This window comes from Geotrypetes seraphini, chromosome 12 (genome assembly GCF_902459505.1).
Source record: "Geotrypetes seraphini chromosome 12, aGeoSer1.1, whole genome shotgun sequence".
NCBI classification, from domain to species: Eukaryota; Metazoa; Chordata; class Amphibia; order Gymnophiona; family Dermophiidae; genus Geotrypetes; species Geotrypetes seraphini.
In genome coordinates this window covers 83,664,019-83,677,837 of record NC_047095.1, presented here as the reverse complement: position 1 = coordinate 83,677,837, position 13,819 = coordinate 83,664,019, and the positions used below count along the sequence as shown (strand labels likewise).

Below are 13,819 nucleotides of genomic sequence, written 5' to 3'. Positions count from 1 at the left end.
TCAGAACCAATGCTAGGAAGTTCTTCTTCACCCAAAGGGTGGTGGACATCTGGAATGCGCTTCCAGAGGGTGTGATAGGACAGAGTAAGGTATTGGGTTTCAAGAGGGGCTTGGATGATTTCCTGAAGGAAAAGGGGATTGAGGAGTATAGATAGAGGATTCTATGCAGGTCCTGGTCCTGATGGGCTGCCGCGTGAGCGGACTGCTGGGCGTGATGGACCTCTGGTCTGACCCAGCAGAGGCACTGCTTATGTTCTTATGACTGTGCCTGTTTTTGGCCGTTTGGTTGAGGATGGGCTGGGGAAGGCTTCAATGGCTGGGATGGTGTAGATGGGCTGGTGTGAGCTTTGAGGGAGACTTCAATAGTTGGAACCTAAACACAGTACTGGGCAGAGCTTTTGATTCTTGCCCAGAAATAGCTAAGAAGAAAAAATAATATTTTTTTTTTTAGATTGAATCAGGTTGGGCAGGCTGGATGGACCATTTGGATTTTTATCTGCCGTTATCTACTATGTTACTATGGTAGAAGAGAGCTATAGGAACTAGGTGGAGTGGACTGCTTAAGAGTGAGATTTAAGGGCAATATGTACAAGATATAAATTTACACAGTTTTACAAGTGAAAAAAGGTTCTCAAATGGAAAAATAAAAATAAAACATAAAGATTTTTTTAATGCTTCTAAAAGGATACACACTCTTATTAGGCACTTTTTAAAAAAGCAAGGTAAAGTAAATACAGTACATCTGCTAGTCACACAGTCTATACCTTAAGATTTTCCGTAGCCAGCCTCCTCATTTATCTTAAATATTTCAGCTTGTCTTTTCAATCAACTTCATTAAATTTTTGAATGAAGTCATAAGCATCAAAAAAGATATGAACAGATTTGCTCAGCAGTACTGTAACAGAAATTCTGAGGCTACTGGCCACCATAAAATAATGTATCTATCAATGATTTAAGTAGGTTGCCAAATGGCCACTAGGCTTCAACTCTGCTAGCTTTTAATTTTCTGTTGAGTTACCAAACATTAGGTATTAGCTGTATTAGTTATACCTAATGGTTAGAGCAGCAGAATGAGAATCAGAGAAGCCCACTGATGCTCCTTGACATTTTGGACAAGTCACTTATGCTGGCTTTTATAAAGCTGCAGTAGAGTTAGGCTGGCAAGATAAATTCTCTGATGCTCATAAAATTCCTATGAGCGTTGGAGCATTTATCTTGCTAGCCCATGGTAGAAACCTCTACTTTGGCTTTGCAAAAGGAGCCCTTAACCCTCCATTGCCTCAGATTCAAAACAATATACCGCTGTTATGGTATCCTGTTCTGACCTGAGGAAGGTAGATTTGGTCTCTGAAAGTTAGTCAAAAAAAGTATTAAAATTAGTCCAATAAAAAAGATAACACCTAATTTCCTTGTTTTCTCTTAACTCTTTCTAGGATTTCCTGATTGTTGTTCTTTCCTCCTTTTCCTGTTAGTTTTCTTCAATTTATTTTCTGCCTCTACCTAGATTAAATTCTATCTTACTGTCCAGTCCTCAATTTCCCTCCTTTCAATGTGTCTACCTACAGCTTGCCTCCTCTTTCCCTCACCCCTCTAGTATCTCACTAACTCTGTCCTCTTCCCCTATCCAGCATATATCCTCTTTCTTTTTCCCTGCCTTCCATCCAGCATGTACCTTCTTTCTCTACCCCCTTCCATCCGGTGTCTAAGCCCTTTCCTCCCCACTTCCATCCAGCATCTTCCCCTTTTTTTCCTACTCACTTCTGTCCAGTGTCTGTCCCCTCTCCCCTCCTTACTTCCATCAATCCAGTGTCTGCTCCCCTCCCCACTTCCATCCAGCATCTGCTACCCTCTCTCTCTCCTCCTCACTTCCATCCAGCATCTGCTACCCTCTCTCGCTCATCCCCACTTTCATCCAGCAACTGCTTCCCTCTCTCTCTTTCCCACTTCCATCCAGCATCTGCTTCCCTCTCTCTTTCCATCCAGCGCCTGCTCCCCTCTCTCTCTCCTTCCCACTTCCATCCAGCGCCTGCTCCCCCCTCTCTCTCTCCCTCCGCAGTCGAGTCTCTTATATTAAAATCTATGAGTATCAAGAATATTCATAGTTGAAATTCTTAAAATCTGACTGGCTAGGAGTATCCCAAACACTGGGTTGAGAGCCACTGCTCCAGAAGTACAATTCAATCTCAGAAATTTATGATCAGTGCAAAAGTAAGTAATAAATCCACATAGCTGGAATCTTCATTGTATTGAACATGAGGCATGGATGAAAATATCCTGGTTCATTCATTTCTAGATTTTTCTTATATGTGAATTTTCCTTATTTCTCCAGCTATAAAAGAGGTCTGCAAGACTTTACAGAGGCATTCACACAGCTGAGAGGAAACCAGCTGATAGACTACAAGATTCTTGGTTTGCAATTCAAGCTATACAACATTGAGGTGAGGGTACAGGTAGAGCATCTACCAAGAAGGAAATCTAAACATTCTTTGATTTAAAGACATTTCATCTTTCATGCTCTTTATAGGCTGTTTGCTCCATCTAAGTTAGTAGTTTCTACTTCCAGTCCTTACAGATTTTCAGGATATCCCCAATTAATATGCATGAAAGGAATTTGCATGCCTGCTACCCCCACTGTATACAAATGCCTCCCATGCATATTCATTAGTGATAGCCCGAAAACCTGATCTGTCGGTGGCCTTTGAGGACTAGAACTGGGAACTACAGATCTAATGCAATATTTCCTAACCCAGTCTTGGAGGCACACCTAACCAGTTGGATTTTTTGGAAAACCATAATGAATATTCATGAGACAGATTTGCATACTCTGGGTTGTCAATGTACACAAATCTATCACATGTATATTTATTATAGATATCCAGAAGTCTTTCCGTAAAGAAGTATTTCAATAGATTATTTTTAAGTCTGTCTCCTTTCACCTTTTTCATTTCAGAGCTTACTTTCAATTGAAAGAGTAACATAATAACAAAGTAGATTACGGTAGATAAAGATCCGAATGGTCCATCCAGTCTGCCCAACCTTACCCACTCTTTAAATTACTGATTTAATTTAAATTTTCCTTCTTAGCTATTTCTGGACCAGAATCCAAAGCTCTGCCTGGAACTTTGCTTAGATTCCATCTACTAAAGTCTCCGTCAAAGCTCACTTCAGCCCATCTAAACCATCCCAGCTATCAAAGCCCTCCCCAGCCCATCCTCAACCAAATTGCCATATTCAGACACAGACTGTACAAGTCTGCCCAGTACTGGCCTTAGTTCTTCAAAAAAAGGCCTACTCTTGTGCATTTATGCCTTAGGAGTATTTAGATTTCTCTATTGTATCTCCTTTCTCCTGCCTTTCTTCCAGAGACTTTGTATAGCTACACTGAGCTACACCCACTGATCCTCCTAGAGGACAACTTTTTTCCCAGGCCTACAGCCTAATTATATCAAGTTTGGTACCCAACTTTATACTTACCCCTGAATTGTATATATGACACCCAAATTTGGCGCTACTGAGATGTGAATGCAAATCAATTGGTTAACAGGCTTTTAACCATCAACAATTATTGATATTAATTAGCACTCATTACAATTTGTGCATGCATCTGGCTGTGTGCTATTCTATAAGGTGGGGTGTCACTGTCCAACACCTATAGCATGTATCTCAAAAGGGGATGTGGTCATGGGAAGGACATAGGCATGTCAGAGAGATTACAAAAGTTATGTACCTAATTATAGAATACCGGGTAACTGTGCCTGACCTGGGCACCAGCATTTATACCAAGTTTCAGCAGATGCCCAAAGTTAGACATGAGAATCGGTGCGACACATTAGTCTTTAAAGACAGAATCAGCTCCAACTTTAGTTTTTTGGGTACTTACCCCCTTCTCAATTAGATCATATTCAGTTATTAACTGCATGTGGGACCTTATAAAGGACAAGTGAGTTCTCTCTCATTCTCAATGTACTACAGCAGCGGTCTCAAACTCGCGGCCCTCCAGGTGCTATTTTGCGGCCCGCGATCTGGACGCAATGATCAACTGCTTCATTGCTGCAGTCGATTGTTCTGGTCAAAGCTGCGGCCGGCGGTGGCTCCTCGCACCATCCACACCAGCATTTCTCTTCCCCTTCCCTTCCTTGTGGAGCAGCAGCGTGTCTGGCTGGCTCCCTTGCTCAGTCAATTGTTCCATTCAAAGCCATGGGTGGCGGCTCCTCGCGCTATCCACTCCTGCATCGGAAACCTCTCTGACGTCACAACATCAGAGAGGCTTCTGATGCAGGCGCGGATTTCACAAAGAGCTGCCACAAGCGGCTTTGAATGGAACGATCGACTGAGCAAGGGAGCTGGCCAGACACGCTGTTGCTCCACAAGGAAGGGAATGGAAGGGGAGGGGAAAGAGAAATGCTTCTGCTGCATAGGAAAGGAGGACTCTAGGGAAATGCTGCTGCTGCTGCACAGGGAAAGAGAGAGGGAGGTAAGGGGGGAGAGAAATGCATCTGCTGCACAGGAAAGGGGGAAGGGAAATGGTGCTTCTGTTGCTGCTGCACCCAATTGGGGAAAGAGAGGGAAGGAAGGAGAAGGAAGACAAGGGAGAGGAGAGGAACAAGAGATGCCAAGTTCATGGGAGGGAGGGAAGGAAAGGAGATACCAGACCATGGAGGGGGAGGGAGAGAGATGCCAGGGCATGGGGGAAGGGAAGGAGACAGATGCCAGACCAGGGGAAAGGAAGGAAGGAGGGAGGGAGAGAAAGGAAGGAAAGAGATGTCAGACCATGGAAATAGGGACGGAAGAAGAGAGAGATAGAAGGGAAGGTAAGACATGGAAAAGTAGATTTTGAAAAGAAAGCAGAAAAATTGAATATTAAGTTAATGCCAAAGATGGATCAAGGCAGAAAGTGAAGACGGAGAGAAAAACAGTCAAAGGACAAGAAGGCCCTGGAAACATAGTTAAAAGCACAGAAAAATAAAGTCACCAGCCAACAAAGGTAGGGAAAATGATTTTATTTTCAATATAGTGATTGAAATGTGTCACTTTTGAGAAAGAAAAGATATTAAACTTTAAAAGTGAGGGCTGCAGAAAAAATAGAGTACTTGGAGGGCCGCAGAAAAAATAGTTAATGTCTTATTAAAGAAATGACAATTTTGCATAAGGTAAAACTCTTCATAGTTTATATATCTTTCCTTTTAACTGTTAAAGGAAAGTTTTATAAACTATAAAGAGTTTTACCTCATGCAAAATTGTCATTTCTTTAATAAGACATTAACTATTTTTTCTGCGGCCCTTCAAGTACCTACAAATCCAAAATGTGGCCCCACAAAGGGTTTGAGTTTGAGACCACTGTACTACAATGATTGTAGCTATGCTTTTTTGTGGCCTGGTGGTTGTCATTTATCATTTGTTACAGACCACCTTACAGGCTTTTTCTTCCAACTCAGTTAAAACAGTGCTGGCAAAGGCCAAGAGATTTTTTTATTTTATTTTTTATGTTATATTCCATAGACTAGGGAGATAACCAATATTATTCTGTGATGAATAACTCAACTGACACCTCTTTAATCACAGCTCTTAATTTAACTGATAATAATATAAATAATAATTATCATGTGAAGTGCTCAGACCATATAACCAATAATTCAGTATTATCACCAAACTGTGGTTAATAAAGGGACCATCATTGCCTTCACTGTCCCTAACCCAACCATTAAATGTTCATAATACTAATAAATGATAAATAAATATCACTTATCTGAAGGGGCTGGGAAGATGAATATTTGGTAACCACAGTTGTTTTAAAGTGCAGTGCTCTAGTATGCTGAAACTTTCAAATAAACTCATTTAATTAGCCATATCGTAATCCTTGGCCCCCTGACTCGAATTTCGGCTCTTCATCAGGAGGGGACACTGTTTTTGGCGTTCTAAACCCGGAAGGCACTGCTTTGTAGCATCTCCAGCTCAGAGCAGTTGCACGTGTGGTGGATGCTGTAGGCAAACTTTCATCTTTGCGTCTAGGGAATAGGCTTTGGGGACCTAGTCCCCCTCCCCCCCCTCCAGTTTGAGCTCAGTGTCCCTTCAAAAAATGCAGCACCAGATTTAGGGCTGGTGGGGATGCTCAAGATGATTCATGAGCAGCAGGAAATTGATGGGGTGCACCAGCCACCAATTCCAGCACTTACAGTATATATATGCTCAGTTCATGCATTTAAACTGAACATGTGCGGATTCAGAAGTGCTAATGTTGAAGGTTGGAGCATTCTGCCAGCTTTCTCACTGCTTCTGCAGCATGGGTAGAAGCTCTGGCAGTGAACCTCTGGCTGATGGTATATATTTGATAAACAGTATATCAAAGAATAAAGAAACTTGGAAACATGAGGGGGAGGGATTGATAGGACATATTTGGCCCCTGCTGGCCAATCCTACTCCCCCAAAATGGGTTTTGCTTATGTCCCTGTTTACTACCCCCTCAATTAACTTCATATCCCTAAAAAATATAGGTTAAAGTATGTGCTGAAGGTTCTTATAGTTTGTGTGGTTGGTGTCAGGACCTCTTCTTTGCTACCCACAAGAAGCTGCTGCCCTAGGCAACTGCCTAATCATGCCTAATGGTTGGGCCAAACTTGCTCCAGCCCCAGTTAAACTGGGGAGTAAAAAGATCTAGTTCCACAACTGAAGCACTATCATTGATCCACTAGGCTTATAGCATGTCTCTGAGTAACAAGACATGACATGAATGAGCTGGTCTCACTGAGCTTGTACCAGATAGTAACCCAAGATGTTTTTTTTTAATCCTTTATTTATATTTTTCAACAACATTTTATAAGAAAATAAACTTCTTGTCAAAGAAATACAGCAAAAATAACTTTAGATATGTATCTCTAAAATATAAAGTAGAATATTGGATATCCTTCCTCAGACCACAGTAGTAAGGCCTGAATATAAGGGAAGTACATTTCTTAAATAAGGAAAAAGTAACCCAAGTTTTGATGCATGTTCTTGCAGTGCAATTAGGCAAATATTTTTCATGTCCTTATAGATACTTTACAACATGGCTTTAGCGCACGCTTTCCTTCAGGACTGGTGGAAGGCTGAAGAGAATCTAAGACTAGCAGTGAGTTTAAAGACAGAAAGTACCGAATCAAGGCACAACAAAATTGACAAGGCTCTGGAATGCATTTTGGTATGTAGCGTGAATGGCAATCGCAAAAAAGGAGAAATAATCACCAGCTGCGAAGTAAGAAGCAGTGTGGCTGTTTAGAAAGGCTCAAAACGGTAGAATCATATATTAATTGTGGGTCAGATAACATATCCACTTGGGCCTCTTCTACTAAACCGCGCTAGTGGTTTTAGCGCAGAGAGCCATGCTGAATGGCCCGCGCTGCTCACGATGCTCATAGGAACTCAATGAGCGTCGGGAGCAGTGCGGCTTTCTGCGCTAAAACCACTAGAATGGTTTAGTAGAAGAGGGGGTTAATTTAAACTAGGCCCCTGATGCAGGTGCTAAGTTGCCAAAACATGTCGGGCTAAATTATAGCTTTTTGTGACAGCCAGGATATTTTACACCTGGTACCACCTTTTTTTATATGGATGAATTTGAATAAACCCCCTTTTGAGCCTGTCTAAGCTTTCACACTGCTTCTTTTTATCTGTAGCACGAATAACACCACATATTAGAGAATGATAGTGCTAAAATACTAGAAAATTATGCACCGATGCAAAATGTATTATTTATTTATTTTAAAAATGTATATACCGCCTGTTACCAAGTGGTTTCCAATGAAAGATGCATATCATTAAGACAAATATCATTACGCAGACAAGAACATCTTACTTTACATCTTCATTACTAACTGCTAAGAAATATTACATAAATGCATTAACAAATAACTGTGTTTTCAGCAACTTCTTGAAATTTACACGATCAGCACAGAGTCATGAGTTCCTTGTTAGTGCATTCCACATTTCCACTCCAGTTATTGAGAACATTGTAGCCCTCGTCACAGCATAGTGCACTTTCAATTCCCTAGTCATCCCACCCTCGGACCTCAACATTCTTCCCAGTCGATATATTTCTGTACAAATATGACCTAAGCTTTTAGATCTAGTTATGGTTAATAAATGCTAGGTTAATAGTTCTGGGCACACAATGAGGGGCATGTTTGATAGGACATCTAAGTCAGATCTGGACATTTTGAGAAAAATGTCCAAAAATTGGATGAGTCTTTTTTGAACTCACATCGTTTTTTATAAAGGCCCAGCTAGATGTTTTGTCCAGCTAGACATCTAATATATATATTTTTTTTTTTTTTTTGGGGGGGGAATTAAAAATAGCCAAAACATGGCATTTGCATGTAGGAGGGGCCACCATTTTTAATGGACTGGCCACACAGACATGACAGGAGAGCAGTGGGGCACCCTAGGGGGCACTGCTGTGAACATCACATTAAGGGTGCCAGGTGCACACCATAACCCCCCCCAGTATATTATATGGTGATCCCTCCAAAACTCCCCTAAAACCTACTGTACCCACCTGTTTACCCCACCAGCAAATTTGTAATGTTGTTGCAGACTGTTGCTGATGTTGGCTTTCTTTGATGGTATGTTTTTAAATACTGTATGTGTGTATTTTGGAACCTGCCTAGGTATAGGCAGACTACAAGTTGTTTTTAAATAAATAAAAATAATAATAATAAAAAGCTAAAAAGAAGAAGAAAAACTGCATAATTTTTTCACTCCATTTTACACTGTATAAAAATTATGGTAACGTCTGTGGAACAGAAGCAAAAAGTGTATGATGCAGTGGAGATTCCAGTGGGGAGGATGTTCAGACCAAATGAAAAACAAGTGGCTCAGTTGGAGAAGAAGGATCTCCTTGGCAAAGCCGTGGTATGTGATTCTTTCATTTCATTTTACTGTGCATTAGAAGCTGCTCTACTATGTGCTCTCAAGGGAGATAAGCTTGGAAGATCCACCTCCCTTGAGAGCTAGTTATGTGTGGGGATATTTATGGGATTCAGGGTATCTGGGGAAGGAGTTGGGAGGGGGTGGGAGGAGATATGGTGCAGAGGACTGAGAGAAGTATGTGTGAGTTGTGTAAGAGGGAAATTGATACAGTGGAGGCGTGGAGTATGTCAGATTGTTGAGGGAGGGTTGGGTGCACAGGTGGCATGGTATTGAGTGTGGGTGTAAGGGGAAGGTTTGGGTCAGTGTCACCAATGGGGTGGTGTCTGAAGTAGGTGTGCAGGACAGATGTGGGAGATGTAGTGGAAGGTTCAGAGGCGAAGGCAAGGGTATGAAAAAGTTAGATGTAGATACATGACTGAAGGTATCATGAAATAGAAGTCTTTAGTTCTTATTTAAATTTCACGATTTCCCTAATCCATGGTTACTCTGGGCTTCCTATCACTTTCCTTCATGCCATATCCCACTCCCTCATCCGCTATAATAATACCCATAGGGCGCATGTGCACTTCAATCCCCATGTTCCCGTGCCTCCGTGGTGCCATGTCCCTGCATGAGCAGTAGGAGCCTGCGCATGTTTCCCCAGCAACGTCCCTGCCTGAGAGGAAAGATTGTTTCGGGAACAAAACCTCGGCAGCCAGTCGGGCTCTCCACCTCTGGCTTCAACTTTAGACAAAGGCAGCAACAAACTGCAATACCCCAACGCTGCCATACCGACCTCACTGAGAGGCCCAACCTCTCAGTGACCGATGGTAACCGATGGTAACCAATGGAACCTGCTGCCGAGACGGGCGAGGAATAGAGAGCATAGTGTCAGCCTCCTCCTCCTCCGTCACTGATGCCTACACCCATTCTGTCACTCCCATGGAGCTGTGTGACCGTGGGACATTTGCTAGGCCGGCCCATTTCAATAATACGAATTGAGCCATCCTAGCAAAAGCCCTGAAGATGCACGGCCCAGCGGATGCTGGACAGGGAGAAGGAAAGGGAGAAGGGGGTACTACTGGATGGGGGAGGTAAAAGGAAAGGAGAAGGCTGGATATGGGGAGCAGGGAAGGGGTGCTGCTGGACAGGGAGGAGGTAAAAGTAAGGGAGAATGGAAGACAGGCAGGGGGAAAGAGACAGAAAAAAAAAGACAGACAGATAGGGGGCCATGGAGTGAGACAGAAAGAAAGAAAGAGGGCAGGAAAAGAGAAATAAAGACAAACATACAGAAAGAAAGAAAGAAATGCCTGAGTCTACACATATATTCTAGCACCCGTTAATGTACTGGGCTAAACAATTAGTTGGTAAATATAAACCTCCATTGAGATTCAGGTACTGAGAGAAGGTGAGAAGGGCTGTTATTGCAAAGACCAGACTAGAAACAATGGGAATGGGTTGTCTATTTAAACAGAGGAAAAATCTCTTGGCTGTTGCAAGTAAACGCTCATGATACAAACAGTGTCGTCCCACTTCTTCCTCCTTTTCAAACATTGATGTCACACTAGCAAGGAGAGATGCTTCAGTGTTCATCACTTCCCGTTGCCTCAGACAATGGGACTTGGCCTCACAATAACAGGAGAAGATGAACGCTTAAGCATTTCTCTTGCTGTCAGTGTGACTTTAGGAAAAAGGCAGTGGAACAGCCCTGTTGGATATAGGCCCAAGATCAGCCACACTCGCCTCATCTCAGCCTACCACCTTCCTTGCACCTTCTCAGCACAGTCCCTTCCTTGCACCTTCCTGCTGGCCCCACCACTAGCCTCTTAGGTTTGATGTCTGAGCTCTTCTATTTTGTAGATAGAAGGAAAATTTCCATTTTCTATGCTGAACATGTAGTTTAACCCTAAAGAAACAATACAAAAAGAGATAAAAGAAAGAGCTTAAGAACTGACAAAGGGGATCGTAAGGAAATAACATTTCTTCTTTTCTTTTAGGTTGTAGCATCTGTTGTTGACAAAGATAATTTCTCAGGATTTGCCCCACTGCAGCCTCAGGTCTGACTCTGTTTATTTATTTAATATTATTAGCTCATAGCTCAAGCTGAATTCAATTCAGGTTCACTATTGAATTTCCCTGTCCCCTGGGTCCCAAACCTGTCCTGGGGAAACCCCAGCCAAGCAGGTTTCAGAATATCTACAATGAATATTCATGAGTTAGATTTACACGCACCATTTCCAGTGCATGCAAATCTGACTCATTAATATTCATTGCAAGTAGTCTGAAAACCTAACTGGCTGGGATTTCCCTAGGACAGGTTTGGAAACCACTAACAATCTAGCAGGTCATTTTTCGAAAGGATTTACTCATTTAACAACGGCCAGCCACTATCCCTTGATTTTCAGTTCTTATGCAGATAGTGGTAGGTTGAAAGTCCGTCTCGCTGCTCCACCACAATTCAAATAATGGAGGAGCAGAGTTGGGTAGACTCAGGGCAACAACCTGGAACTGCTGACTATAAAAATGCTGGTAGCTGTTGCTGCTGCAAATTACCACCTTACTTTGTACTTGACTGGAGAGTGAAATGACTTGCCTAAGATCCAAAGGAGCATCAATGGCAGTGGCATAGCAAAGAGTGAGGGTGGCCGGCCGACTGGCCCTGGGTGCTGTCTTGATGGGGGCGCTGACACTTCTCCACCCCCCCTTATGCCATATTCACATCCTCCCTTCCCTACCCCCATACCTGTTTAAAATCTTTGCCAGTGCAACTACTCTTTCCTGTTGCTTGCGCCAGCCTGGCTTCCTCTGAAATCACTTCCGGGTCATGGGGCCAGGAAGTGATATCAGAAGGAAAGCCGACGCCAATGCAAGCAGCAGGCCAGAGAAATTGCTTGCTCTGGTGAAGATATAAAGAGGTACGGGGGTGAGGACCTGAGTGTGGTATGGGGACACAGAAGGAGCGGGGAAGATTGGCATAGGAGGAGCAGGGGGTGGAGAGGAGGTGTGAGGAGTTTGGTGTGGAAGGAGCTGGGGGGGGCAAAGAGGAGAGCATGGTGGGGGTGCCACCACCCGGGCACCTCCTACCCTTGCTATGACACTGATCAATGGACTTTGAACCTTGGCTTTCCTTGTTCACATTTTGCTGTGTTACTCCTCCCTCAATGCAAATATTTAGACATCTGTTTGGTAAGCTTTGCATTTGTTTCTTTTTTTTCTGACTGTACAAACCATTGCAGAGACCTCATCTAGAATTCTGTGCTCAACTGAACATTGTACTTTTGCAAATTTAAATGGAGTAGTAGTAATTCCGAAAAAGGGCGCCAAGATGGTTTATTCTCTGTATGATAAGGCCCATGAGTTGAAACTGGATATCTTAAGTCTGTTTATATTCTAGAGATGGGATGGGCGAAGGGGAAGGACAATTCAAAGAGCTCAAGGATATAAGTGATACAAAAAAAGGCAATCATATTTCAGTGAGAAAGAACATCTTGGACAGGAGCTTTCAGTTCTAGTGCTCAAGATCACATATTAAGATCTGGTTTTCAAGACATCCACAATTACTATTCATCAAATACTATCGTATATATTTCCATACCCTTGATCTAAGAACTGGGGTAATTTGTATGCTTTGTTTGCTTTAAAATATGACTTGAGATGGGATCTGTTTGACTCTTTACCTTTGAGGACCAAGGTTGAGAATCCCTTCTGTAGGACAAGGAATTTTCATACGAGAGTATTGCTTCATAAAGTGAGAAGTATTTCCTCACAGGAAGGATAAAGGATGCATTGAACAATTTAACAGAGGTTTGAGACACAAATTGCATCAGAATTAAAGAAAGTAAAGAAGAAGCACAAAGTTTCAAGTTTATTTCGATACATATACAGTACATCTCAAGAGCAAGCTATCTGAGTGGTTCATAAATATAAAATATCAATATTGAGAATGTAAAGGAACTACATTAATTCAATCAGAAAGAGACAGGCAAAGAAAGAGGGGGGGGGGGGAGTATCATATTAGTTAGCAATCGATCAAGCGAGAACATTCAGCGTGGTTTGTGCCCTGCTCTTTGTAAGGGTGAAGGCAAGGGTTGGCATAAGTTAGATATAGATACACGATTGAAGGCATCATGAAATAGAAAAGTTTTTAGTTCTTATTTAAATTTCAGATGGTAATGTTCTAGTCTTAGAGATATGTGGGGGAGCCACAACACTGAAAACATTTGCTTTGATGGTATCAAGCCTGATTACGTGGAATGAAGGAACCATGAGGCAATTATATTGAAAAGATCTGAGGGATCAATCCTCGTAATCAGTAGGGTGCAGAGGAGAAGGACAGAGTCTGTGGGAAGGGGAGGGACTAAGAATAATGGGGTAATAGACCATCAGGGTTCAGAGCGTGCTGCTCCCATTTTTGCATCTTGTAACCTCAGTAGAGAATGACATGGGGGCAAATTTTTCCCCATCCCTGCAGGAACTCAATTTCCCAGTCCCGTCCCCTAAAGGTTTATTTATTTATTAAATTTCTATACCATTTTTATCCAAAATGGTTTACAAGGAGTTACATACATAAAAAGTTAAGAATCCATGCAAAAATAAGAAAATAAAACAGACATGTTCAGTCAAACATAAAATCAATTGCCTAGAAAATGCATCAATACCATCAAAACATACATATTCAGTCTAACATAAAATCATTTGCTCACAAATAGTTGGGTCTTTAACATTTTCCTAAAGGAATTCCTCTCTCCACATTGTTTAATCTGGCCAACAAGGCCATTCCATAACTTAACTCCTGCACACGAAAAAATCATGGCGTTCATATCTACATGTTTAGGGTTAGCCTTTGTTTTCAACAATGCCGCACTTACAGAATGTAAGGATCTTTGTGGATCGCTGTCCCTGTCTGTGCCCCCCTTCCTGTAATCTCAGCCTTAACCACACA

The 13,819-nt window shown here is 42.2% G+C and overlaps 1 protein-coding gene across 1 annotated transcript in view; it reads left to right on the top strand.

Annotated features, from left to right (window-relative positions):
* Positions 1-13,819, top strand: part of NCF2 (neutrophil cytosolic factor 2) — a 57,482-nt gene that overhangs the window by 18,409 nt on the left and 25,254 nt on the right. Inside the window, exons 3-6 of the mRNA XM_033915215.1 lie at positions 2,330-2,438; positions 7,031-7,174; positions 8,773-8,880; positions 10,875-10,934. Coding sequence (XP_033771106.1) covers positions 2,330-2,438; positions 7,031-7,174; positions 8,773-8,880; positions 10,875-10,934 — 421 coding nt within the window. The remainder of the gene's footprint in view (positions 1-2,329; positions 2,439-7,030; positions 7,175-8,772; positions 8,881-10,874; positions 10,935-13,819) is intronic.